The sequence below is a fragment of the Xenopus laevis genome, chromosome 9_10L (assembly GCF_017654675.1).
Source record: "Xenopus laevis strain J_2021 chromosome 9_10L, Xenopus_laevis_v10.1, whole genome shotgun sequence".
Lineage (NCBI taxonomy): Eukaryota > Metazoa > Chordata > Amphibia > Anura > Pipidae > Xenopus > Xenopus laevis.
Genome location: NC_054387.1, coordinates 179980 through 207599, shown reverse-complemented (window position 1 = coordinate 207599; position 27620 = coordinate 179980). Strand labels below are relative to the sequence as shown.

The 27620-nt window shown below is 42.3% G+C and overlaps 4 protein-coding genes across 6 annotated transcripts in view; 1 reads left to right on the top strand and 3 right to left on the bottom strand.

Moving 5' to 3' along the window:
* Window positions 1-1128: 1128 nt before the first annotated feature.
* Window positions 1129-8444, bottom strand: hm13.L (histocompatibility (minor) 13 L homeolog). Of its 2 annotated transcripts, NM_001087405.1 has the most exon segments (13): window positions 1129-1423; window positions 2062-2242; window positions 2735-2820; window positions 3781-3883; window positions 4070-4106; window positions 4307-4390; window positions 4473-4530; window positions 4625-4750; window positions 5034-5119; window positions 5364-5452; window positions 6331-6413; window positions 7228-7326; window positions 8149-8415. In NM_001087405.1, coding segments are annotated over 12 exon segments (1179 nt in total). In that variant the 5' UTR covers window positions 8326-8415; the 3' UTR covers window positions 1129-1423; window positions 2062-2091.
* A 5152-nt stretch (window positions 8445-13596) lies between these two features.
* On the bottom strand, window positions 13597-18206 carry rem1.L (RAS (RAD and GEM)-like GTP-binding 1 L homeolog). Of its 2 annotated transcripts, none has more exons than XM_018234668.2 (5): window positions 17252-18206; window positions 16379-16661; window positions 15917-15999; window positions 15639-15840; window positions 13597-15226 (listed from the first exon to the last, which is right to left on the bottom strand). In XM_018234668.2, the coding sequence occupies exons 2-5, from the start codon at window positions 16659-16661 to the stop codon at window positions 14952-14954; spliced, it is 843 nt and encodes a 280-aa protein (XP_018090157.1). In that variant the 5' UTR covers window positions 17252-18206; the 3' UTR covers window positions 13597-14951. The 2 variants fall into 2 exon arrangements, with proteins under 2 accessions (XP_018090157.1, XP_041432792.1); XM_041576858.1 differs by having other exon boundaries at window positions 15917-15996.
* A 1787-nt stretch (window positions 18207-19993) lies between these two features.
* LOC108700739 (uncharacterized protein C20orf96) lies at window positions 19994-26638 on the bottom strand. The gene is made up of 9 exons (XM_018234665.2): window positions 26621-26638; window positions 26284-26358; window positions 24609-24764; window positions 23514-23613; window positions 22978-23135; window positions 22567-22668; window positions 22328-22414; window positions 22069-22187; window positions 19994-20473 (listed from the first exon to the last, which is right to left on the bottom strand). Exons 1-9 carry the CDS (start codon window positions 26636-26638, stop codon window positions 20413-20415), a joined length of 876 nt encoding a protein of 291 aa, XP_018090154.2. The 3' UTR covers window positions 19994-20412.
* Window positions 26503-27620, top strand: part of hck.L (HCK proto-oncogene, Src family tyrosine kinase L homeolog) — a 31756-nt gene continuing 30638 nt past the window's right edge. Inside the window, exon 1 of the mRNA XM_018233973.2 lies at window positions 26503-26760. The gene's annotated coding sequence lies outside the window, so the exon portion shown is untranslated. The remainder of the gene's footprint in view (window positions 26761-27620) is intronic.

Here is a 27620-nt window from a genome sequence, read left to right as displayed (position 1 = left end):
TGATAAAGTTGAATGGACGTATATGTTGCAGCAAATATATTACACAAGTCCAGGGAACCTTGATAAAGTAAATAGAGATGTTATAATGCCCTACACATGAGCCCACTGTATAGTTTATGTTCCATATGTTAGTAAATGTAGGGGGGAACCGGTTACTTAAAAAAAAAAATTACGGACTTTTGCAGCCTATCACTCTGAAAAAAGGAAAAGACGCCAGCATTTTTTGGACTAGTCCCCTGCGCCCGTTAGTAAATCGGCAAAGTGCCTAAAAACGGTAACGCTGTCGATATTTGTAGCCAGTGTTAGTCACTTCGCCCTTTAGTAAATTTACCCCCAGGAGAGGTTGAAGGGAGCTCTACCTGGGCTCCAATTGCCTAAATGAAGGGGCCGCACTACTGAAGAGGGAGTCACACTATATTTTCATCCTGATCCATTTCTACTCTAGGGGATCTAAACCAGACGAGGTATTGAAACCCTACAATGTGAACCTTTCAACTCCAAGCTGTCATATTGTGATGTCACTTGTCTAATTAAATTTTGGGGCCTATTGATTATGGTGTAAAGCGCAAACCGATTGGCAATTGGATTTCAACAGTTAGAAAACAAAAGATGTGTTCAGTAATGTTATCTCCACTTTTTATGCAGCATGATAAATAGACGCCTATGTCTGCACTGCCTCTAAGGATTTGTATAGCAACCCTGTGGTATTTTAAGAGAATAGTCTGTTGCTATTTGTTTTGTTCTAGAGCCTTCAGGCACCCTTTATTTTACATTAGTCACAAAGGAAAACGGAGCTGTAGTTCTACTACATCTTCCCTTCATTTCTTCCTGTGGAAAGAGTCCAATGTAACCTATATCTAGTCACAGAAGATAGAGTCACAAATATATAGGTATTGTGCATTCATCCTGTGGGCCCATCAGCTGCTCATCCCAAATACCCCAACTTTAGCTGCCATCTTAAACAAAAAAACACCCTCCGCTTATGTTTGGGTCAATTACTTGATGTGTATTTCTGTACACACCCTTCTCTATTCCTGTCCTTCCACAACCTCTAATATGTGCAGGACACTTGGGGGCCCTTCTGCACAAAGCTTGGTCTGATCTTCCATTGCAGGCTGCAGCATGAAGGAATCTTCACTGACTTTTTAATACCATAGAAAGCAAATTCACCATACAAAATATAAAAATGCAGGCCCAATAACAGTGACAAGCACACCCAGAGCGGGCAGGAGGGGTGCAAGCTGGTTACACACACATATACACATTGCGGGGAGCAGGGGTGGCTCAATATGAGGGGCAGATCTCATTCTGTCCAACAGATTTCAGTCCTCCCCCTCTTTAGGGACAAGCTGGAGCTCAGTTCTCTTTCTTCTCCTGCTCTTCATTACTCTCATTACTTTCATCCTTTGGCTGCTCCTCGTACCTGCGACAAGGGAGAAACCAACTGAAATAGCATTTTGACAAGCAGGAAATCTTACCAGCCCCTGACCAGCTTCAGCTGGGAGTAGGGTACACCTGCCCCCCTTTTCCTTACTGGCTACAGCTGGAAATAGGATAGTGGAGCCAGTCCTATTCCCAGCTGAGGAATGGCCAAGGACTGAAGTGTGTCTGACTGATTCTATGTATTCAACTAGTCTGTTACTTACTGCTTGGAGTCACTTACACAGAGACCTTGCCCAACCCCTTACTGGGCTCCACACGAATTCATGTAAATGTTTTAAATAGCCATAGTGAAAGTAGGAAATGAGAGGGAGGGCATACGATGTAGAGCAGGAAGTAAGGAGGTAATATTTGGGGGAGCACACAAACTAGTGACGATAGGTAAGAGAAACCCAGATGAAATCATATATCCAAGCACATTTCCACTGGAGAGGAAAAAGCAGAAAGGCACAAAGTGTAGCACAGAAGTAACACAAAAGTAGGATTGATGAGTGTATGTGCTGGCTGGGAATGGAGAGTAGTCGTTCTAGAAAGGGGCCCAGCTCTGCACACAACAATGATTCTGAGCAGAGAGCTGGGCTACTCATTAAGGAATTGGGCTACTAGAGAGCAGAGAAGCACCTGTCCAGCTGCAGATGAAATGGACGACAGTCACATGGAGCTGGGGTTCAGCTGCCGCCTACGGCGAGGAGAACAAGGTTTCTGTTGCATTGATTCAGCTAGGCTAGCCGGAGATCCAGAAACCACCGGAAAGTGAGAAAGGCGAGGGGTGTGAGGTAGGAGCTCCGCAGAGGACTCATAGCTGTGTGACAGGGAGGGAAGAAGGAAGCCAAGAGGAGGACAAGAGAAACACAAGGAGCAACATGTAGGACAATGTATTAAGGTTCAGATGCAGAGACCAGGAATGTCAGGACACAATGAGAAAAATGGGGGAAAGAAATTGTGATTGTGTGTATGTAGGATGAGCCAGGGGCAATTAGGAAAAGCAGCAGGAGTGGAGTCAGGACAAAAAAAAAGCAGGTAGAACAGGGGCAGGAACAAGGGAAGACATGAAAAGAATGTGGGTGGCCAGGACCATGTGTGTTGGGGGGGGGGGGGGTTGCAGAGGAAAATAAGAGACCAGACAAGATGGTGAACGAACACAGGTTGGATAAAGCACGGGGTAGGAGGGATTAAAGAAAGGGTTGGATGGGATTTAGGGGAAACAAACAGGAAAATGAATCAGTTAAGAAAATGAGACCGAAAATAACTGAATTATCATGAAAGTAAAAACTCCTCCCCAAGTGCCACTCACCTGAACATCTCTGTCACTTCTCCTTTCACCAACGCCACAAGCAAAGGGAACCCAATGCATGCTGGGACCAGATAGAGGAGTGCCGGCTGGAGGAGAGAAAAGGCAGCTTAGCAACATTGGCAAGAAGAGTTCATCTACACATACTCACTGCCCACCCTCTCTCCTACACTCACTGCCCACCAACACACCCTCTCTCCTACACTCACTGCCCCCCAGCACACCCTCTCTCCTACACATACTCACTGCCCACCCTCTCTCCTACACTCACTGCCCACCAGCACACCCTCTTTCCTACACATACTCACTGCCCACCAACACATCCTCTCCTACACTCAATGCCCACCAACACAACCTCTCCTATACTCCCTGCCCACCAGCACACCCTCTCTCCTATACTCACTGCCCACCAACACACCCTCTCTCCTATACTCCCTGCCCACCAGCACACCCTCTCTCCTATACTCACTGCCCACCAACACACCCTCTCTCCTACACTCACTGCCCACCAGCACACCCTCTCTCCTACACATACTCACTGCCCACCAAGACATCCTCTCCTACACTCAATGCCCACCAACACAACCTCTCCTATACTCCCTGCCCACCAGCACACCCTCTCTCCTATACTCACTGCCCACCAGCACACCCTCTCTCCTACACATACTCACTTCCCACCAACATACCCTCTCTCCTTCACTCACTGCCCACCAACACATCCTCTCTCCTTCACTCACTGCCCACCAACACACCCTCTCTCCTACACTCACTGCCCACCAACACACCCTCTCTCCTACACTCACTGCCCACCAACACATCCTCTCCTACACTCAATGCCCACCAACACAACCTCTCCTACACATACTCACTGCCCACCAACACATCCTCTCCTACACTCAATGCCCACCAACACAACCTCTCCTATACTCACTGCCAACCAACACACCCTCTCTCCTAATTCACAGGCCACCAGCAAACCCTCTCTCCTACACTCAAGGCCCACCAGCACACCCTCTCCTATACTCCACAGAGAAAGAGGACACACTCACCTGGGCGTGTTTGAAAGTATGCATGACAAAGATAGTTAGGGCCAAACCAAACACGTATGCAAGGAAACTTGTGTAGAAATAAGTGTGTGAATTCTTCTTCAGGCTGACAGAAATAACAAAAGACAGTAGAATCTCTGAGAAATTTCCTGGAATTTCATCACATTCTCCATGCTTAATTTCTATACTATAAATGACAGGTTCCAAGAACTTATGTGACACTGCCAGTAGGTATCTCAAAGTCACAAACACAGAGCAGTGCCACCATCTTTTCATTTTCCCACGGACTCACCTTACGTCGAAACGAAGCAGTAATGCAATGAATATGCCTGTGAGAAGGAGAAAAATGAGTGAAAAAGCAAAATCAATATTACATTGTCATGTCTTTATAACCACACATACTAACTGGTACAGTAGGCCATTAGTAAAGAAAAATGTGCCAAACAAAACCCATGTATAAGGGAAGGAGTGCCCGGATAGTTTGCCGGATAGAGGACATAGTAAACATTTTTTTTTTTAGACTCCAGACCTGGAATGACTATGTCTCCGAGCCCCAACATTGCAAAGTTATTGGCTTCAAGTCCTTTCTCCAGCAAGTCCTGAGGGAAGACCACTAAAAGAGAGAGAGTGTTATTAAGAAATGAGGGGGTGGGGAAAGTAAATGGGATTTGGAGATTGAAATGAAGTAAACTCACATTTTATTGGAGCTTCAAATGATTTGGCAACAGTCACCATGACGTTTGTTCCAAAAACCTAAAGTAAAAAGAGTGAGAGAGTGAGCACTTCAACCCACTGGTCCATTCATTTCCCATTAAGTGCCAGTAGTAAATGACCAGAGTAAACTCACCCAAAATATGTCATAGACGAAGAGCCCCCCCAGCAGAATGCAGCCAGTACTGACATTGTTCAGATGGAGCAGCTCCACCCCATTTAGGGAAAACGCTAAACCAAAGAGGTTATTAGCAATCCAGTGCTGAAGGGAAGACAAGTTACAGGTTAGAATTGAGGGTACAGAGTCTCAGCTCCTGAACCTTGTATTCTGCTGTAGTTAATGCAACAAAGCACTGGGGATTAACTTTGGTTCTTCCAAACCAAACCTCCATGGTTTCTCTGCAATGCAAAGGCCCACTGCCCCCCTTGGGGGGTCACTCATCCCCTCCCCAAGACAGTATAGTCAGGACCCAAACTCTCCCCCTTCCCAAAAGATTAAGAGCCCGAACTCTCCCTTTCCCAAAGAAATCAGCCCAATTTCCCACCTTCTTTAGCAGGTACCAGACGCCAACTACTCCACTAAGAACCAAACAAACGAGGTCACGGGTGTCAAACTCATAATTTACAATCTCTGCAAAGAAAGTAACATAGTAAAATGGGTAATAGAGACACAAGTCCATTGAGTTCAAACTTTTCTGTAAATATATATCCTACTTCACTGCTATTTGATCCAGAGGAAAGCAAAGTAACTGGGATATTTAGGCATTTCTGAAAATTAATGCACCCAAACTGTGAGTGTGAGGATCCTACCAAACCCCTCCTCTATGCACAAGCACCAGAGAAACACGTGTGCACAACACATGCACTAAACTCACCCTCCTTGCTTTCCCCAGAGCCCTGCGTGAACAGCATCTGATACTGTCTGTTGGGAAAGTTTTCTGGAAATAATCTGTTCATTGCTGGACTGAAAAGAGAGGTGAGATATTGAGAAACGGGTGTGAGAGTAGAGGTCGAGGGATGGGTGAGAGATAGCAGGAGACGGTGTGAGAGAAGAGAGATATCGGGGGAACGGTTGTGAGAGAAGAGATAGGGGGAACAGGTGTGAGAAGAGAGATATCTGGGACAGGTGTGAGAAGACAGATATCGAGAGACAGGTGTGAGAGATATCGAGAGACAGGTGTGAGAGAAGAGAGATATCGGGGGAACGGGTGTGAGAGAAGAGATAGGGGGAACAGGTGTGAGAAGAGAGATATCTGGGACAGGTGTGAGAGAAGAGAGATATCGAGAGACAGGTGTGAGAGATATCGAGAGACAGGTGTGAGATATCGAGAGACAGGTGTGAGAGAAGAGAGATATCGAGGGACGGGTGTGAGAGAAGAGAGATATCGAGGGACGGGTGTGAGAGAAGAGAGATATCGAGGGACGGGTGTGAGAGAAGAGAGATATCGAGAGACAGGTGTGAGAGATATCGAGAGACAGGTGTGAGAGAAGAGAGATATCGAGGGACGGGTGTGAGAGAAGAGAGATATCGAGGGACGGGTGTGAGAGAAGAGAGATATCGAGGGACGGGTGTGAGAGAAGAGAGATATCGAGGGACGGGTGTGAGAGAAGAGAGATATCGAGAGACAGGTGTGAGAGAAGAGAGATATGGAGGGACAGGGTGAGAGAAGAGAGATATCGAGAGACAGGTGTGAGAGAAGAGCGATCGGGGGGATGGTTACTAGCAATGGCATGAGCAGGTGAAACATAAGCATAAAAATGAGCATATGAAGAGATTAAAGAGGAGGAGGAATGAGAAAGTAAAGCCACAAGAGAAATCCCATGTTATCTTTGAGGAGTTACCTGATAGTATGTGCCAGAGCCAACACCCCAAGAATAAAGAAGTACATGGAGAGCAGGAGGTTGATATATTCCTGGGAGAATATCTAGAGAGGAGAAACAAGAGATATAATCATAACTGCTGAAACAGCCCCCAGGCATGGGGGGTTAAGGGTGGGGTAGCACAGGAGTTCTTCAGGGAATACCTTGTCCTGTTAGATCTACATCTACAAGCGTATACAAACAAGATTGTATATTTCCCCTTTAAATACAAAGTTAAAAAGGTGGATAAATACTTAAATGCTGCAAAAACAAATTCATTTATTTCTGCCTATTTGAACCCACAATTCCCCAGTTTGAGGGTAAACCAAGTTTTGTTGGGGAAACCTTGAAGCTAATTAGGCTGGGAAATCCTTTAATGCACTGCTTCTTATTGAGAAAGGCTGATTGATAGCGAGGGGTGGGAAATCCCCTCAGAGATTAACTTTCCCCCCTCATGGATTCCTCATACACAAGGCTTATATAACTAACTCGTTAAATCAGCAAGTCTCACTGGGCATGTGCATATTCAAGCCCAGCACATAGAAGTGTAGGAGAAATGAAAGCTTCTTTAGTGTGGGGGTGGTAAATGTTCTATGAAAGGTGCAGAACATACTGTCAATAACCCTGAATTCATGCCCTGGGGTAACAGAACTGCCTCATACAAAGGCTAAAAGTAAATGGCATCCAGACTATTGTGTTAGATATAGATTTATATGAACCTCATCTCATGATGAATATATTTAATGCAGAAGCCAAACACACACACACACACAAAGGTTTTTGGGGAAATAATCCCTATCCTGGGCTAATGGCCTGCTACCATATTTACCATACATTGGGTCAGTGAGCACATTAACCCCTACAGTGCTGGAGACTCACCTTAAAGAATATATAAAGGCCAAAGAGGGTGCAGCTGGCAATGATGGGAAAGCGTGCGGCGTCTCTGCTCGTTATGGTTTCGGGCATGTCGGAGGAATTCTGCTGGCACAACACACTGACGTTACACACCCGGAGACAATAGAGAAATCACATTTTTGCCCCTCAGTCCCACCCATTCATCCCTGATGCTTCATTGGGCCTCTCACTGTGAGAAAGGCACAAGTTACATGGTCAGTCCTGATCCACTGAATCCCGGCATCAGCCTCACGGGCTCCCAACATATGCCCAAGAAAACATATGCCCAAGAACTTGTTTAGCCACTCATACGTATGTGCCCTTGGGCTACAGAGCAACAAGGCAGCGTGTAATTACTGGTGAAATGCCTGTGGCAGCCGCCCTCGCCCTTGTTGCTGTTGGTCATTATTGAAGTGAGGCTGATTGGCAGCATATGGAACCACAGTCTCTATCAATGGCTCATTTAGCTGGTGAAGTTGCAGTCTGGAGAGGCACATTTGGAGGCACAGAGACAAGCGGGTGCCACCGAGAGACAAGCCCGTGCCACAGACAGATGTGCAACAGACAGGTGCCACCGAGAGACGAGCCCTTGCCCCAGACAGAGGTGCCACTGAGAGACGAGCCTGTGCCACAGACAGGTGCCACCGAGAGACGAGCCCTTGCCCCAGACAGAGGTGCCACTGAGAGACAAGCCCGTGCCACAGACAGAGGTGCCACATTTCATGTAAATGACATTCTGGGCAGAATTATTGTGTATGATCTATAAACATAACACCCCTGTATTTGGGTGACCCTCCCCCTCTGCCACGGTCCTCGCATGGTTTTAGCAATTGTCTCCCCGCTCTGGTGACCCCTAACTGCCTCCAATCCCCCGTTCTATCCCCAGCACAGGAGCACAGGTCTGACCTTGCCACGGGCACAGTTAACGCTCCTCAGGGCCCCGAAAAAGATGGGGAGCAGGGCCATAACAAGAAGGCTGCCATAGGCCAGAGCGGTCCCTTCAGGGGAGCTGCCCAACTTCCCGGTGCCATTGGCCGCCGCCTCAGTCTCGTTGTGTAGGGTCGCCGGCTCCAGCTCCGCCATGTCCGGGATGTCACTGCTCACTCTGTGGCTCCTGCACCGCCGGTAAGGACACGTTACCACTCCGTCCGGAAGTGACGTACAATCCACGCGCCGGCAGCTCCCCTGGCAACGAGAAACTTGAGGGCAATAGTAAAGGGGGCGGTGATTATCGCTGCAAAACAGTGTAAGGGGCGGGGCAAGTACAACCCACGTGGTTTTGTATTGGGATTAGTCGGTCCTCTCAGTACCTGAAGTTTAGCCCGCCTCTAATATCCCCTCCCACTAATTAACCCCCTCTATCTAATCCCCCTTTAATTGCCCCTGTCACGCCCCCTGTACCCCAGACTTGTGAGTGACAGGAAAGGTTTCTGGCTTTTGTATCACGTGGAGTCAATGGGTTACACTGTCTAATGTCTAGAGTCTAAATAATGTATAAGTAATGTGCTATATAATGTATAAAGTATAATTAATGTGCTGTACAATGTATAATGTTTAAAGTATAAGTAATGTGCTGTACAATGTATAATGTATATAATGTGCTGTACAATGTATAATGTATATAATGTGCTGTACAATGTATAATGTATATAATGTGCTGTACAATGTATAATGTATATAATGTGCTGTACAATGTATAATGTATATAATGTGCTGTACAATGTATAATGTATATAATGTGCTGTACAATGTATAAAGTATAATTAATGTGCTGTACAATGTATAATGTATAAAGTATAATTAATGTGCTGTACAATGTATAATGTATATAATGTGCTGTACAATGTATAATGTATATAATGTGCTGTACAATGTATAAAGTATAATTAATGTGCTGTACAATGTATAATGTTTAAAGTATAAGTAATGTGCTGTACAATGTATAATGTATATAATGTGCTGTACAATGTATAATATATATAATGTGCTGTACAATGTATAATGTATATAATGTGCTGTACAATGTATAATGTATATAATGTGCTGTACAATGTATAATGTATATAATGTGCTGTACAATGTATAATATATATAATGTGCTGTACAATGTATAATGTATAATGTATATAATGTGCTGTACAATGTATAAAGTATAATTAATGTGCTGTACAATGTATAATGTTTAAAGTATAAGTAATGTGCTGTACAATGTATAATGTATATAATGTGCTGTACAATGTATAATATATAAAGTATAAGTAATGTGCTGTACAATGTACAATGTATAATGTATATAATGTGCTGTACAATGTATAATGTATATAATGTGCTGTACAATGTATAATGTATATAATGTGCTGTACAATGTATAAAGTATAATTAATGTGCTGTACAATGTATAATGTTTAAAGTATAAGTAATGTGCTGTACAATGTATAATGTATATAATGTGCTGTACAATGTATAAAGTATAAGTAATGTGCTGTACAATGTATAATGTATAAAGTATAATTAATGTGCTGTACAATGTATAATGTATATAATGTGCTGTACAATGTATAATGTATATAATGTGCTGTACAATGTATAATGTATATAATGTGCTGTACAATGTATAATGTATAATGTATATAATGTGCTGTACAATGTATAAAGTATAAGTAATGTGCTGTACAATGTATAATGTATAAAGTATAATTAATGTGCTGTACAATGTATAATGTATATAATGTGCTGTACAATGTATAATGTATATAATGTGCTGTACAATGTATAATGTATAATGTATATAATGTGCTGTACAATGTATAATGTATATAATGTGCTGTACAATGTATAAAGTATAATTAATGTGCTGTACAATGTATAATGTTTAAAGTATAAGTAATGTGCTGTACAATGTATAATGTATATAATGTGCTGTACAATGTATAAAGTATAAGTAATGTGCTGTACAATGTATAATGTATAAAGTATAATTAATGTGCTGTACAATGTATAATGTATATAATGTGCTGTACAATGTATAATGTATATAATGTGCTGTACAATGTATAAAGTATAAGTAATGTGCTGTACAATGTATAATGTATAAAGTATAATTAATGTGCTGTACAATGTATAATGTATATAATGTGCTGTACAATGTATAATGTATATAATGTGCTGTACAATGTATAATGTATATAATGTGCTGTACAATGTATAATGTATAATGTATATAATGTGCTGTACAATGTATAAAGTATAAGTAATGTGCTGTACAATGTATAATGTATAAAGTATAATTAATGTGCTGTACAATGTATAATGTATATAATGTGCTGTACAATGTATAATGTATATAATGTGCTGTACAATGTATAATGTATAATGTATATAATGTGCTGTACAATGTATACAAGTACAATAGAAATAATGTATAAAGTATAAGTAATGTGCTGTACAATGTACAATGTATATAAAAGTTCTTTATACTTAATGGATGCAAGCAACTTTTCAGTAAATACCATGTTATAGCTTCTCAGCAAGTTTATACTATGCAATCTGTAGTCTGTAATGACTCGGTATATTATCTATGCAGCTACTTGGTATATTTATGCATCCAGTGATCATTATTATTTGATTCACCATTGCTACTAGATTGAGATACTCATTGTACTAATGTACTTAAGCATGCCATGTTGACTTCCCCATTAATTATGGTGTTCTGTAGTTCTTCATTAATACTAGCTACAATCACTCTGTGTGTGTGTATAGATATTTATATACATACGCACTGTACTTATGCAGTCATTATTTTACATATGGCAATTACTTAACGTAATACATAATGGTATATGTACTGCACAAAGGCAAATCATGAATTCTATATTATGAATATGCAGTTCTACAACATTTCTAAGGCTAATAATGAGTGCAAACACTATACATACATAGGTGTGGATTCACCAGCTAAATTTACTAGGTGCAACTACTCAACATAAATGATATACATTCGGCAGTCCATCATTTTTCTGGATGCCTCTATTAATGATAAAGGTGTACATGAAGTCATATCTATAACTAGATTTTAACTACTTAGTGCAACATACGCTCTGTTAACGGGTCAATTCATGACAATTTTCAGCATGTACTGTGTATTCTATAATCTAGAATAATATTATGTCAACTACACAGTATATTAATGCTGTACTTTACAATTCTTCCTTTTATCATGATGCAACCGCTCAAAAAAAATGAAAAAAATACTGGACTTACTGAATATTCTGCAGTTATCATGGCAGATGTAACAATTTAAGTCATGCACTTTACTATCCATATTTAATATATGTTACTACTAAACGTCAAATACTTATGCAAATCGTGGCATATTAATTCCATGCATTCATTGTTCTTGTACCATCTGATTATTATCAGGATTTCACAACTATTGTCCTTAATACTCTAGTTCACTATTGATGGTTTCTACAGTTCTTAAATGCATTTTCTTTGTATTAGTACTGCATACTTCTTGCAGTCCAGCATTATCATAGGTAACTAAACTAAGAATTATTTATGTTGCTCCTTGATTCAGCATTCTCTGCAAAGCTTCCAACGTGGTGCAGGTAACTTTTGTGCAGAACAAGGACAATTATGAGCTATGGTCTTGTAAGTAACCATGCATGGTGTTAATACTTGGTATCTGCAATTAATTATTGTTGCTACAGGTTGCATCTTGCTCTTCAATGGTAAATACTATCAATTATAATTCAATGTATATGCTACAGTTCTACAGTAAAAGAGACCCAAAGATCACTGCAAGTACTAGCTGGTTTATCTAGAACTATGCTATTGATATTATGGTACAGTATAATTATTACTGTGGTGTGTCCTAACCATGGTAGTATCTCAATGGTTGTATAATTTAACTACTATAGATATGGTGTTGCAGGTATTTCCCTCCATAATATGTATACTGCTTTGGTATGTCCCATTAGTACCCACTGCCATGTGAAGTACAGGAAAAAGGAAAATCACATCCTACTTACCGAGATTTTAATTTCCTGTACTGAAGCATGGCAGTGGGGATAAGTTTCCCGGCCCTAGTGGGGAGAGCTCTCTTGTTACAGCAAAATAAGGATGGATTGGTGGGGCTGGGATTCAAATTTATTCTATTTCCTGCGTGTCACGTGACCAGGGGTTAACCCCATTAGTACCCACTGCCATGCTTCAGTACAGGAAATGAAAATCTCAGTAAGTATGATTTGATTTTCCTATTTCCCTTGTGTTACCGCCCCAACTTCATGCACAGAGTTGCCCAGTAACAATGTGTGCAGAGGGGCTGGTGTATTTATTGGGGGGATGTAAGATGACATAGTCACTCACTATTTATTGGGGGGATGTAAGATGACATAGACAGTCACTATATATTGGGGGGATGTAAGATGACACAGACAGTCACTATTTATTGGGGGAATATAAGATGACATAGACACTTACTATTTATTGGGGGGATGTAAGATGACATAGACAGTCACTATTTATTGGGGGATGTAAGATGATATAGACAGTCACTATTTTTTGGGGGATGTAAGATGACATAGACAGTCACTATTTATTGGGGGGATGTAAGATGATATAGACAGTCACTATTTATTGGGGGGATGTAAGATGATATAGACACTCACTATTATTGGGGAGATGTAAGATGATATAGACAGTCACTATTTATTGGGGAGATGTAAGATGATATAGACAGTCACTATTGGGGGGATGTAAGATGATATAGACAGTCACTTTTTATATTGGGGGATGTAAGATGACATAGACAGTCACTATTTATTGGGGGATGTAAGATGACATAGACAGTCACTATTCATTGGGGGGATGTAAGATGACATAGACACTCACTATTTATATTGGGGGATGTAAGATGACATAGACAGTCACTATTTATTGGGGGGATGTAAGATGATATAGACAGTCACTATTTATTGGGGGGATGTAAGATGACATAGACAGTCACTATTTATATTGGGGGATGTAAGATGATATAGACAGTCACTATTTATTGGGGGATGTAAGATGATATAGACAGTCACTATTTATTGGGGGGATGTAAGATGACATAGACAGTCACTATTTATTGGGGGGATGTAATCCAGCACCATCCAATAGCATAATGTATCTATGGCATCATGGAACAGGCTGGCACCACCATACATAGACTTTTGTTTATTTGTTTTTGGTTTGCACCCACTAAATGTAAATCCCCTGTATTTGGGTCACCCTCCGCCACTGCTACGGTCCTCCCATGGTTTTACCAATCGTCTCCCCCCAATGTAAGGAGTCTCCCAGCATGTGTTTGACTGCAATTGTTTGATGTTTTATTTGTCAAAATAATATATATATTATACACTTACATTGTATATATGATATGGGGGTGACAGAGGACAGATGGGGGTATATCTGTTATACAGTTACATTATGTGCATATATGATATAGGGGTTACAGTGTGACAGTGATTGGGGCTAGGGGAAAGATGAGGGGTATAGTAGTGAGGCACAGTATACAGACACAATTAGACTGTTAGGGGGAGGTGCACACGGGCCCCAGGCTCCAAATCTCCTTGCTGTGTCCCTGGGGATCAATAGCAGAGTCTGACAACTGGCTGTATTTATCCGGAGGCTGTGGGTCATTAAACACTGAGATGAAACCCAGACCCCCTGACACCCAGCACTATGGGAGGGGCACCAGATACTGTAACAGGGAGACATAGTAACTAACTGTACTGGCGTTAGTGGGGAAACATTAATCTGCTGACAGTGGGAACAACACAGTACTGAGTCAGTGAATTTCATGTCTGCAACCCAATCCAAGCAAATGTTTTGGGGTATCTATATATTGCCATGGCGTGTCCCAGTTAATCACAATGATAATAGAGTACCCAGAGTAGGGTGAGACGGAGGATACAACATTGTGACTCCTGATCTCCTTGAAATGCAGTGAGTTGGGGGATGCCTCCCAGCAGGCAGTGTAAGACATGGTTGGGTGTAGGTGTGGAAGAGGGTGAGGCCAATATATTTCTTCAGTGGGGTGACAGACAGTACCAGGGTGAATGCTTTACAGCAAGAGTCAGTTGGGTGTTGTTGTGAGAAAAAGAGGATGAGGCCATTATATCTCATTACCAAAGAGCAGTAAAATGATCACAAGGTTTATTCTTATCCATTTGTGCCCCCACCCCCCATCTCTCCGTGTAGCCTCTCTGGGCCTCCCTCCATAAACAATCTGCTCAGATTTTCCACTGTTTGCTCAGTGCTGGATTTAGTGGGTGCTCGGCATAGTTCCATAAAACCTTGTAGGGGGAGGGAGAGTTTCCTGACTTTCTACATTCTCCGAGTCAGAAATGGCAGAACTTTTCACCAGACATTTCACTCTACCCCAGGCAGAATGGCATTTCAAATACAGCAATGAGTCAATTCAATTCTTGTACATGGAGGCTTGGTGCAACTATCAGTTCTTATAGAATCTATTGTAGATTCAATTAGTGCACAAATAATCAGTTCATGAGTGATAAGTATCCTTCATGCTAGCTGTCCAGCCAGTGCAGGTGGGAGTTGACTTGTAAGTGTCCAATTAGTGTCCATTATCTTCTCCATGGTCCATGTGAAGGGCAGTTAGCCTGTGTCTGAGCTCATTCTGGGTGATCTTTTGACTGTGGAGTTTGTCAGAGCACAGACAGGTCATGGCAGGATCGGGAGTGGACCTTCAAAGTTGACTTACTGTTTCTGGTCACAAGCCGGTCCAAAAACCTTCTCGCCCTCTTGGTCAGACTCTCCTTGCGTTGGCTCCTCAATCGAAAACTGTCAGATGTGTCTGCCCCCTCTCTACGTAGTCTGATCTGCCGCACCATCCCCTCAAACAATTCTTTGACGTTGTGCTGTAGGACAGCAGATGTCTCGATGAACTTACAGTCAAACACCACAGCGCACGCGCGACCTTCTACAGAAAGACAAAAACAAGTTCCTAAAATGTGGGGAATATAGTGCCATTCACTACTCATGCAGAACAGTTCTACTGAGTGGGGCAAAACCTGAGACTTTCTGTGTAGGAGGTAACATGGAGTCTGTATTGTCACTGTCATGTTCCTATTGGTTGGTAGTGGAATGCATTGAGTGTGGGAATCTATAAGCATGGTGATTTAGCATGGGTGGGACCAATCATTTTATATACTAGTCCTCAGTCCAGTTATGAAGTTGGCATGCATGAGGGTTTCTTCACTAAAGATGGTGGTAATGTTCCTCATTGTAGTAACTTATAGTAACCATTACCTAGCAGTGAGGATAATGGTGTCTGGTTGCTATGGTTGTATCTATCAATACAAATTAGCTGTGGTGCTTCCATGATGGCTTACCTTCCACAGAAACCTCTCTGCTGCGGACAAGGTCAGTTTTGTTTCCAACAAGGATTATTGGAATATTTTCAGCCTGACGAGTTCTTCTAAGTTGTATGCGTAGTTCTGAAGCACTCTCAAAGCTGGCCCTATCAGTGACCGAGTACACGATGATGTATGCATTCCCCAGACGCATGGGACTATCACTGCTCCCAATGGCTTTCTGCAGATGGACCCAACACATTAAACAGTCTGAAACCCCCACCAACCTTTCCTGGTCCGATTACTGCCTCTCTTACCTTCATCTCACATTCACCCGTATCCATTACCTGCAGGGTGGTCTCCTCACCATCCACCATCAGGGTGCACTCAAACACTTCTGCTAAAACAAAATCAATGCTTATTTAGAGAGAATTATTAAACTGAAAAACAATTTCCTCTCAACACCACCACCCTAGCCTGAGGTCCATATCGAACTGTAACATGCCCCTTCATCCAGGGCAAGTTTCTACTTCACTGGGTATCTCCAGTTCTTCACCCCAAAACATACCATAGACTATAGAGATATTGATGTATCAGCCTATCGTAGGCTAATAATATCTAGAGCAGCAAATAAGGTTTTACTCAAATTTGAGCTTTGAGATGTATCTAAAGAGCAAATAGACAATTTCCCCAAACCCTAGCTGGCCTTAAAACAGAGCCTCCCTATAATTGCTTCAGGTCCATAAAGGGGGTCAGCCCCAAAAAACACTGCCTCTTACCTTGCTGCTGTTCTGCTGCTTCTTTATCCTGCTCCCTTTGAAAGATGGCCACAAGACTGGTCTTTCCAACTCCTGGGTCTCCAAGCAGTACCACTCTTAAATGTGCCTCATTTGTCCCATCTGAGGCCCCTGAGTCTAAGGATCCACTGCAGTGGGCACTCACAGAAGCTTTGGAAGGTGAGTAGAGCTTCCTTATGGGAGTTGATCCTCGCTGGCGATTCTGATGGGCACATGGTAATGGGGTGCTGGCTCGCCTCCTCAGGGGAGCTCGTGATGCGCACATCTAAACCCAGACACACAAGGAAATCACTATGTAAGTGACCCCTACCCAGCAGTCCCAGTGAATAGGGGCCTAGAACAACAGTAGAGTTTATTGAATGTAAATGATACCCTCTTTCTGCCATCCTAGGATAAATCACCAGCAAAATGTACAGTGCAAACCAACAGTAAGTACATGGTATGTTCCTGAAATAACAGAAGGAAATCAAATCCTAAATAAGGAATTATCTTGAGCACATGTACAGTAGAATAGGGTGCATTTCATGGAACAGTAGGTGGAGTTGTAGGGAGGGTTATTTGGTGCAATATGAGAGAATATAGCGAGGGTTATATGAAGCAGTAGAAGGACATATAGGGAAAGTTATATGAAGCAGTGGGAGGAGTTATAGGGAGGCTTAAATGGAGTAATAGGAGGAGTTATAGGGAACAATTTGAGGAATATACTGTATTAAGATTAGGGGAGTTACATGGAGGGTTTATACTGAACATTAGGGGGCTTTATGCAGCAGGACTGTCCACAGCCTTTGGGTAGAAGTGGTGTTGGCTGCCTTTTGGTTAGGACATATATATTTATATAGTACTGCCCAATCTTACCTTTGCTTTTTTTGTCCTGTTGGTGTATCCAGCCCAGCGTCTTTCCCTGATGTCTCTATTCCACTACAGACCAATGTGTGCACTCACTCACTCATTACAACAGTCTCTTTCTGTGTCTTCTCTCACCAGTGGTAACTTGCTGTCTCTTTTCTCTAGAGAAGTCTCTTGCTGTATACTGCTTCTAAAGTAGTCCTTTGCTGGTGAGAGGACACAGAAACAATTTGCTGATGAAACTGGGCTCAGCAGTCTTCTGCATTGTTTTCTCTCTCACCAATAGTCGTCATGCCATGTCTACAGAGAAGTTTTTTTCTGAAGTCCAGTCTCTAATGCAGTTTGTTTCTTGTGTCTCTAGAGCAGTCTCTTTCTGTATACAGTTTCTAGATCAGTTAACAGATGCGCCCTCTCTCACAACACAAGCAGTCTCTCTGGGTGCAGTCTCTAGAAATATCTCTCCCTGTGCAGTGTCAAACAGTCTGTACATATCTCTGTATGATTCTTTCAGCCAAGTTAAACTCCCCCCACCCAGAGACATCTGTATGGTAGATGCTCTCTCTGTGTGTCGCCTCTCAGGGCTGGATTTACCATTTATGCTACCCCGGGCCATCTCTTGTGCTGCACCGTACACACTGCTGCTGTGCTTACCCACTGCCCCAAACCTACCTCCCATAAACACAACTTAGTTCATTATTTCACACCCCTGCTTGTCTCCAATAATCCAGCTACCATAGTGCAGCTAGGTATGTGATTTTAGGGCCCCTGCACAACTAGGTATGTTCTCTAAGTTCTCTATTCCAGGACAGTTGGGGTGAGGGGCCCCTGTGCAGCTAGGTATGTTCTCTAAGTTCCCCTTATCAGGAAAGTCAGCGAGAGGGGCCCCTGTGCAGTTACAGTCATATGAAAAAGTTTGGGAACCCCTCTCAGCCTGCATAATAATTTATTCCACTTTCAACAAAAAAGATAACAGTGGTATGTCTTTCTGGGGTGTTTTCTGAACAAAGATTTTTAGTAAAGCAGCATTCAGTTGTATGAAATTAAATCTAATGTGAAAAACTGACTGTACCCTTGTAATTTTGCTAATTTGAATGCATATAACTGCTCAATACTGATTACTGGCAACACCAAATTGGTTGGATTATTTTGTTAATCCTTGAACTTCATAGGCAGATGTGTCCAATCATGAGAAAGGGTATTGCAAGTTGTGCTTCTGATTGCCTCTGAAGAGTAACAGCATGGGATCCTCAAAGCAACTCTCAAAAGATCTGAAAACAAAGCTTGTTCAGTATCATGGTTTAGGGGAAGGCTACAAAAAGCTATCTCAGAGGTTTAAACTGTCAGTTTCAACTGTAAGGAATGGAATGAGGAAATGGAAGGCCACAGGCACAGTTGCTGTAAAACCCAGGTCTGGCAGGCCAAGAAAAATACAGGAGCGGCATATGCGGAGGATTGTGAGAATGGTTACAGACAACCCAAAGATCACCTTCAAAGACCTGCAAGAACATCTTGCTGCAGATGCAGGTTTATCTGTCCATCCTTCAACAATTCAGTGCAATTTGCACAAATAACCTCTTTTAACATCTATATGGCAGGGTGATGAGAAAGAAGCCCTTTCTGCACTCACTCAAACACAGAGTGGCTTGTTGTATGCAAAAGCTCATTTAGACAAGCCACAGTCATTTTGGAACAAAGTGCTTTGGACTGATCAGACAAAAATTTAGTTATTTGCTCATAACAAAAAGCGCATTGCATGGCAGACGAAGAACATTGCCTTCCAAGAAAAACACATGCTACCTACCAATGTGGTGGAGGTTCCATCATGTTGTGGGGCTGTGGGGCTAGTTCAGGGAATACTGGGGCCCTTGTTAAAGTTAAGGGTTGGATGAATTCAACCCAATATGAACAAATTCTTCAGGATAATGTTCAAGCATCAGTCACAAAGTTGAAGTTACGCTGCAGGGGTTGGATATTCCAACAAGACAATGACCCTAAACACACTTGGAAATCTACAGACATTTATGCAGAGGGACGAATACAATATTCTGAAGTCCCCCGACTTGAATATCATGGAAAATCTATGGGATGATCATGATTTAAAGCTGAACTGGAGAGATTTTATATGGACGAATGGTCAAAAATATCACCATCCAGAATCCAGACACTCATCAAAGGCTATAGGAGGGTCTAGAGGCTGTTATATTTGCAAAAGGAAGCTCAACTAAGTATTGATGTAATATCTCTGTTGAGGTGCCCAAATTTATGCACCTGTCTAATTTTGTTATGATGCATATTGTATATTTTCTGTTAATCCAATAAACTTTATTTCACTGCTGAAATACTACTGTTTCCATAAGGCATGTTATATATTAAAAGGAAGTTGCTACTTTGAAGGCTCAGCCAATGATAAACAAAAGAATTAAGAGGGGTTCCCAAACTTTTTCATATGACTGTAGATATATTTTCTAAGCTCCTCTCTCCATGACAGTCAGTGAGAGGGGCCTCTGTGCAGCTAGGTATGTTCTCTTAGGGTCACTGCACAGCTAGGTATGTTCTCTATACTTCGTAGGATGGCTCCCCATTCTGGGACAGTCATGAGAGCACAGACTCCACCTCTTTTGTTAGTGTAGTTACTTGCAGTAATATCTATCGCTCACACCACTTTCTTGCTCTATTTTCACAGCAGTTACTCCCTTGTGGTTTTTCTTTTCAGTAGTACAATACACATATGCTAATTCCCAGTACAACACATATAAACACAAGGTTTATTTCTTTACAACAATGCTCTGGTGCTGGCACTCTCCTGCACTTACAATTATGACCATTCTTGAACCCACATGCCAATTATTATTCTTAAATAAGGGCACATACCTAAAAGGTTGGTCACACTCCAGGGTTCAACCTTGTGTAAGAACGTGATACCAAAGTGACTGCAAAGCAATTTTACTTTTAGATGTGACTGACAACAAATTCAGTGTGTATGTCCCTGGGCACAAGTAGCGATGTGCTATATAGTTGTACCCAACAATAAACCCATATATGCAATCAGAGGCACACATATGTGTCCAGAATATGTTAAGTCATCCCAAATCGTTCATAAACTTTTCTTCTTGAAATTTAGTCAATGAGCGGCTATAGGGTGGCCTCTCCCTACTCCCATAACTCTTCATTTATATTGGCAAGTGGAAAGCCAGAGGGATATCCAGTACAAAGTCTTCATCAGGAGCACAGCTGTGGAGAAAAAAGGTCTGTCAGGTGTTAGGCAGCAAGAAGTCCTACATATATAAACAGTACACAATTAAAGCAAGAACGGGGTGGGACCTTTATTATCATGGGGGGGTCAAATTCTGAACTATTATTTTACATCTGTCTACATCTGATAATTTTAAGAAAAACTATACCCCTCAGTATATACAGCCCATTTGCTGATGTGCTCCTCTATAATTGCTTAATCCATGGAAATGGGATGTGCAGTGTAATTGCTGCTGTTATGCTTCTGTCGGCTTATCTGGAGACTGGTAAAAAGTTTTAGCTGCTTCTCCTCTGCTCAGCATATATACTGCCACTTTAGGGCAGAGACACACGCTGCTATTTAGGGAGATCAGTCGCCCAGTGACAAATCGCTTCTTCTTCGGGCGACTAATCTTAGTTGCCTGAAGAAGAAACGATTTGTCCCTGGGCAACTAATCTCCCTAAATAGCAGCATGTGTCTGCCCTTAAGGATCAGCTCAAGCCCTGTTCATCACACTGCACCAGTCTTTTAAAGGTAAACAACAGGCACAATGAAAATGTAATATAAGCTACAGCATACTGAAATAAGAAATCTTCTTAATATAATCAATTAAAAATTCTGTACTGTTTCTGAAATATTCTAGTTACTTGAATATTCAAGTTACTCTTCACTCTAACCCCTCTCAGCATCTGTTTGTTTTAATTCTCTCTTTGTGCAGGAGTCAGCTTTTGATTGACAATTAGATCTAGTATATATTTTAGGGCTCCCTTTCCTAGCAGATGTATTAGGGTTAGTCCACATGAGGAGATTCGGGGAGATTTTGTCACCTGGCGACTAATCGCCTTGTCTTCTGAGCGACAATCTCCCTGAAGTGCCTCAGCGTGTTTGAGGCAACTTCGGGCGACTATAGAAAACGGATCCCCGCGTCTGCATTAGCTCAGCCAACTTTTCATTGTAGCCTTTGGGGAGATTGTCGATCAGAAGACGAGGCGATTAGTCACCAGGCGACAAAATCTTCCCGAATCTCCTTGTGTGGACTAAGCCTTAGAGCTAACGCAGATAACGGATTCACAAATATAATTACTGACAAGCCCTGCATGTAGTGAGACGAGCTCTGCTAGAGTTTTTTTTTTTTTTTTTTTTAAAGCATGAGCTCTAATACATATTCTAGGCAAAATAAGCCCCCAACTGTCATTCAAATTCTGACTCCAATACCTGCATGGAGAGAGAATGAAGAGAGACTGGTGCTGACAGGAGGGCAGTGGATACTCCGTAGTGGTACAGAATGTTTGATTATACATCTTATTATTTTATCATGACAAAAGCTTATATTCATTTTTAGTTTTCATGATACTCCTTTAAGGATCAGTACAAACCCCCCTTATGCAACAAGGGTTGAATTCTGCCCTTTAAGAAAAAGGTTTCCAGACAGCTGCAAGAGCACAATCCACAGAAGAGAGGTTCCCATCATGGAACTGACTATTGCAGAACATCCTATCAATGAACAGTAAAATAGGACACTGCCGCCACAAAGCACAATATAGAATCCCAACTGGAAAAGAGGGGTCTCTATACACACTGCCTACTGACACACCTGTATCTGTTCTCCACCAACATTGTACAGGTGTTCTTGGTCTCCTGGGCCCTACAGTTCTGTAGGCCATCTCTTGTGTTCTGAAGCCTTGAGATCTGCTCCTGTAAGTGCCCCACCTCCTGTGGAAACAGATAAACTTACATACACTCCTGTCCTGCAGGAACAGTTATACTCAGATATGCCCACCCCCTGCAGGAACAGTTAAACTTCCTTACACCCACTTAAACTTACATACACCAACCTGCTGCAGGAATCTCACCTGTTGGTACATGCAGATTTGTTGCTTCATTCTGTGATTTTCCAAACACAATCTCCTGAGAGATAGAGACATCTGTGCAATGTGAGACTTTATAAAGAGAAATAATTGTTAGTGTAAACTAAAGCTGTGAAAATGATAAATGCGACCACACAAGTAGTGGGACAACGGCACAATGTAACGAAGAAGAAAGCCATTGACACTGAAGGAAGTCACATGGACAGACAGACAGAAGGCCTCACATCTGCTATTCCCTGCAGGGCCTGAAATTGCAGCTTCTGATGCCTTTCCAAACATTTCTGCATCTCTGTATTGGCTAAAAGCTCAATGTCAGCCTCTTGGTCCTGGGTAGGGGGAAACAAACAAAGTAAGGAGAGTAGTGGAGAGAAGGGCGAGAAGGACAGATGGGCAAGAAGAAAGATGCAGGAGAAGACATGAGGGAAGGGATGGCCAAGAGAAAAGATGAAGGTAAGGTAGGGCAGGAGGGGAGTTAAATTGGGATTTGCAGGTGGGAAGATTGGGGGGGTGTTCAGGGGCAGGGGGAGAGATGGAGGTGGGGGCAGAGATAAGGGAGGACCAGGGGAACAGATAACAAGAGGGAGGGGCAGGGGAAGAGATGAGGGTGAAGGGTTAGGGCAGATTAGGAGAAGTACCTTATTAGCCTGGTTGTATCTAAGTATCTGACGCTGTAAATCTGCAATCTGTAGTAGGAACATGGGTTGCTGTCTGTCCTGGTACTCTCTGAGCCGCTGTAGATTCTCTTGAGCTCTGTGCAACTCCTCATTACAGGCCTGAATCTGAAGCCGGAGCCCTGACAGTTATACAGTGGGATTATTCCCATTTACCCAAAGCTCAGGCAGTTACACAGCGGTATTATTCCCAGAGCCCGGGCAGTTACATGTTGGGATTATTATTTTGAGACAGTAACATGGTGGGATTATTAATGGAAATTACACAGAGGAAATGTTCCCAGAGCCGTGACAGCTACATGGTGGGATTAGTATTTCCAGTTACCCAGAGCCCTGACAGTTACAAGGTGGGATTAGTATTTCCAGTTACCCAGAGCCCTGACAGTTACAAGGTGGGATTAGTATTTCCAGTTACCCAAAGCCCTGACAGTTACAAGGTGGTATTATAGCCAATTACACTGACACTATTCTGGACCATTATTGGGGTATTTCTCTGTTACCTTGCAAACATTCTTCCCTTTGCTCTCTCAATTTACGAAGATCCTTCTGTGCGTCTTGTTGCTGACACTCTCTCCATGAGAGCACTGCCTGGGAAATATTCTAGAGACACAAAAAGCTCAGACAATGGGGGGGGGGGGGAGGAAGACCTTCCTCTCTGTAGTGACCTGAAAAAGACTTTCGGCCCACCTATATGACAGACATAACCACCTACCCTAACAGCCCTGTTTTTTTATTCTGCTGAATCCCCAGGAACATCTCATCCAGGAACCTTGACTAAATATCCACTGTGAGACCCCAAAATGGAAAAGTAGGGGTGAATAACATCCAGGAGTCTGACAGTAGTTTCTGCAGAATTTAAATTCATCTGAAGTGACAAATGTTTATATATTAGGGGTACAGTAGCGAGCCAAATCTTTTGTGGGGGATTTGCTATTAAGGATTGGGTGCAGCCCTACTAAAATGAGAAACCAATGAGACCCACTGCAGTTGACTATCATGATGTAAATTTGCCCTAAGGATTTGCTGTGCTCATGGAAACCTATGTTACACTGAGCTAAAGCAGCCAGCTGTCAGGGGTCCCAAGAGTTGCACCTACACAACATCTAAAGGGCCATCAGTTTTACACCTCTAGAAAACAAAGAACCTTTAATTTCTGCTCTTTACAAAGTACAATAGCTATTAACAGAACTTTGACTTTGCACATCTATAGTTAGTCATCTTCCTTACGTCTACATCTTCTACTGTTCTTCTCATGTTCTGGGGGATGGCATCACCTCAATTTGATTCCAGTTGTGTCTTACAATTTCTCATTTTGTATTAGATTAGCCCAAGCACCGCCTACTCATTTGCTCTTATTCACATGGAAATTACACTATTTGTGGGTTGGGCTAGTTGCCTGCTAAATGGCACAAAACCAGCACTTCATTAGCCTTGGTGTTAGGACACACCATGCTTACTGCTCCATCCTGCCTATTGATCTGTCTGAGACTCAAACAAATGGTATCAAATATTAAATGTTTATATAGAAATACCCTGAACCATCACATATTCAGGTGAGTATGTTGGATGCTTCCAGGGTTCAGTACAAAAATTACCCCAGTCCTGCTGTACTGCCCCAACTGCTGGGAGGCGCTCTTCATGGCCAGCTCTTCTTCTTCCATCATTCTCCACAGTAAAGCAGTGTTGGTCTCCTCAAGACGGTGACAGAGGGACTGCAGATGGTTTGAACCATTTGTTAGCGGGGATGTACTCTACAATATGAATATAAACTGATTAAGCACTAGGTGCACTGCTGATGTATACTAGTTATACTGTTAGATAGAAATCAGGGTTTGGTAATGTATTTTGTATCACTTGACTCACTGTATATGTAATGGATTTTGTATCACTTGACTCACTGTATATGTATGTATATATTATATTAATATTGGAGTTTAGATAAGTATACTCAAGTTTGCAGCCTCAGTGACTTCTAATATCCTTATTATTTACAGTAGGGGGTATATTATCCCTTATAATACATGAGTGATACTCAGAGTTCCCTGTATAACTCAGCCTGCAGCCTTGTGCCTTTATATGGTCACAGAACAACCCCTTAGTGACTTCTAATATCCTTATCATGTACAGTAGGGGGTACATTATCCCTTATAATACATGAGTGATACTCAGAGTTCCCTGTATAACTCAGCCTGCAGCCTTGTGCCTTTATATGGTCACAGAACAACCCCTCAGTGACTTCTAATATCCTTATCATTTACAGTAGGGGGTACATTATCCCTTATAATACATGAGTGATACTCAGAGTTCCCTGTATAACTCAGCCTGCAGCCTTGTGCCTTTATATGGTCACAGAACAACCCCTCAGTGACTTCTAATATCCTTATCATTTACAGTAGGGGGTACATTATCCCTTATAATACATGAGTGATACTCAGAGTTCCCGGTATAACTCAGCCTGCAGCCTTGTGTCTTTATATGGTCACAGAACAACCCCTCAGTGACTTCTAATATCCTTATCATTTACAGTAGGGGGTACATTATCCCTTATCATACATGAGTGATACTCAGAGTTCCCTGTATAACTCAGCCTGCAGCCTTGTGCCTTTATATGGTCACAGAACAACCCCTCAGTGACTTCTAATATCCTTATCATTTACAGTAGGGGGTACATTATCCTTATAATACATGAGTGATACTCAGAGTTCCCTGTATAACTCAGCCTGCAGCCTTGTGTCTTTATATGGTCACAGAACAACCCCTCAGTGACTCCTAATATCCTTATCATTTACAGTAGGGGGTACATTATCCCTTATAATACATGAGTGATACTCAGAGTTCCCTGTATAACTCAGCCTGCAGCCTTGTGCCTTTATATGGTCACAGAACAACCCCTCAGTGACTTCTAATATCCTTATCATTTACAGTAGGGGGTACATTATCCCTTATAATACATGAGTGATACTCAGAGTTCCCTGTATAACTCAGCCTGCAGCCTTGTGTCTTTATATGGTGACAGAAGTTGCAGGTGAATGGGGTGATCCAGTTTGGGGTGATAGTGGAGAGTTGATTGTTGTTGGAGTAGACGAGGACATTGCTGAGATGATTAGGGGATAATAGAATATGGTTGTTGGGGTATAATGTAGATTTCAGGGTACAGGTGGATAGAGAGTTAACTGGGGATATGATGAATAGTTGGGGGGTACAGGTGATTAGATTAATAAGCAGAGGTGCTGGAGCACAGGAAGGGTAGAGCAGGAGTTCAGACCTTACCATTGCTTGATTTAGGCTGCTGCTCTTTTCTGCCCCAGTTTCTGTGCTACTGTCAGGCAATCTGTTTACAATCACCTTAGCGACCTCATCACATCAGTTACTAGGCGCCCAGTGGGAGCACCAATATGGCAGTGTCATATAACGAGAAGCCCAATAGCAATTCACGCTGTTGAGGCACTCACGTCCTGCCCCTCACGCACTGCGCAGCCTTTTACGCACAACCAACCAGTGCGCCTCTCTGACTGCTCAGCGTGTACCTCATTTAGCGGCCCTCAAAGTCCACCATTAAAGTTCTTGTGAGTCGGACGAACTCTGCTGCTGCTCAGTTTATTCATACTCGCTCATACTCGTTCATACTCGTGCTTATCCGCCGCCACCATTCACATTGCCCCTTGTTTGTCTCTACACTCTCTCATGTACGGCTGTTGCTTAGTGTTTGGACTTTACTCACACTTCAGGGGATGGTTCACCTTTGAGGTAACTTTTAATATGTTATAAAATATCTAATTCCTAGCTACCTTGCAATTGGTCTTCCTTATGTATATGTAATACTTTTTGAGCTATTTGCCCTTTTCTTCTGATCTTTTCCAACTTTCAAATGGGGGTCACTGACCCCATCTTAATACAAATGCTCTGTAAGGCTACAAATATATTGTTATTGTTTCTTTTTATTCCTCATCTTTCTATTCAGGCCTCTCCTATTCATATTCCAGGCTCTTATTCAAATCAATGGCATGGTTGCTAGGGGAATTTGGACCCTAGCAACCAGATTGCTGAGAGCTGCTGAATAAAAAGCTAAATAACCCAAAAACCACAAATAATAAAAAATGAAAACCAATAGCAAATTGTCTCAAAATGTCACTTTCTACATCCTAGTAACAGTTCATTTAAAGGTGAACAAGCCCTTTCAGATGAAGAGATTTTGACAGTTGGCTGTTTCAGTGCTGTGGTAGTGAAGAGTTTTCCCAGTTTCTTGCACTTCGGCCTTGAGAAAGTGACGACAGGGAGTTGCTCAGTGTGACCCTCTATAGGTAACGTACAGACACGTATGTTATTGGGTCAGGCAGGAAGCAGCGGTCTCTCCAGTCACATGTCCATAGTCTCCAGGCTGTCTCTGGGGGCCATACACTGGCACATTGTCTCACAGTAAAACATATATGAGGAGAGACGGGCAATCTGGGAGTTGTGGCAAATGGTAGAGGGGCTGCTGTAAGTTGTTGTTTGGGCCTCTGTCTACTTGAAATGCCAGGGCCTATTTTTTTTTTTAATTGTATTTTTGTCGTGAAGGATACACATCTTTTAAGCAATGGCTGTCTTTAAAGATAAAGTCCTTTTTT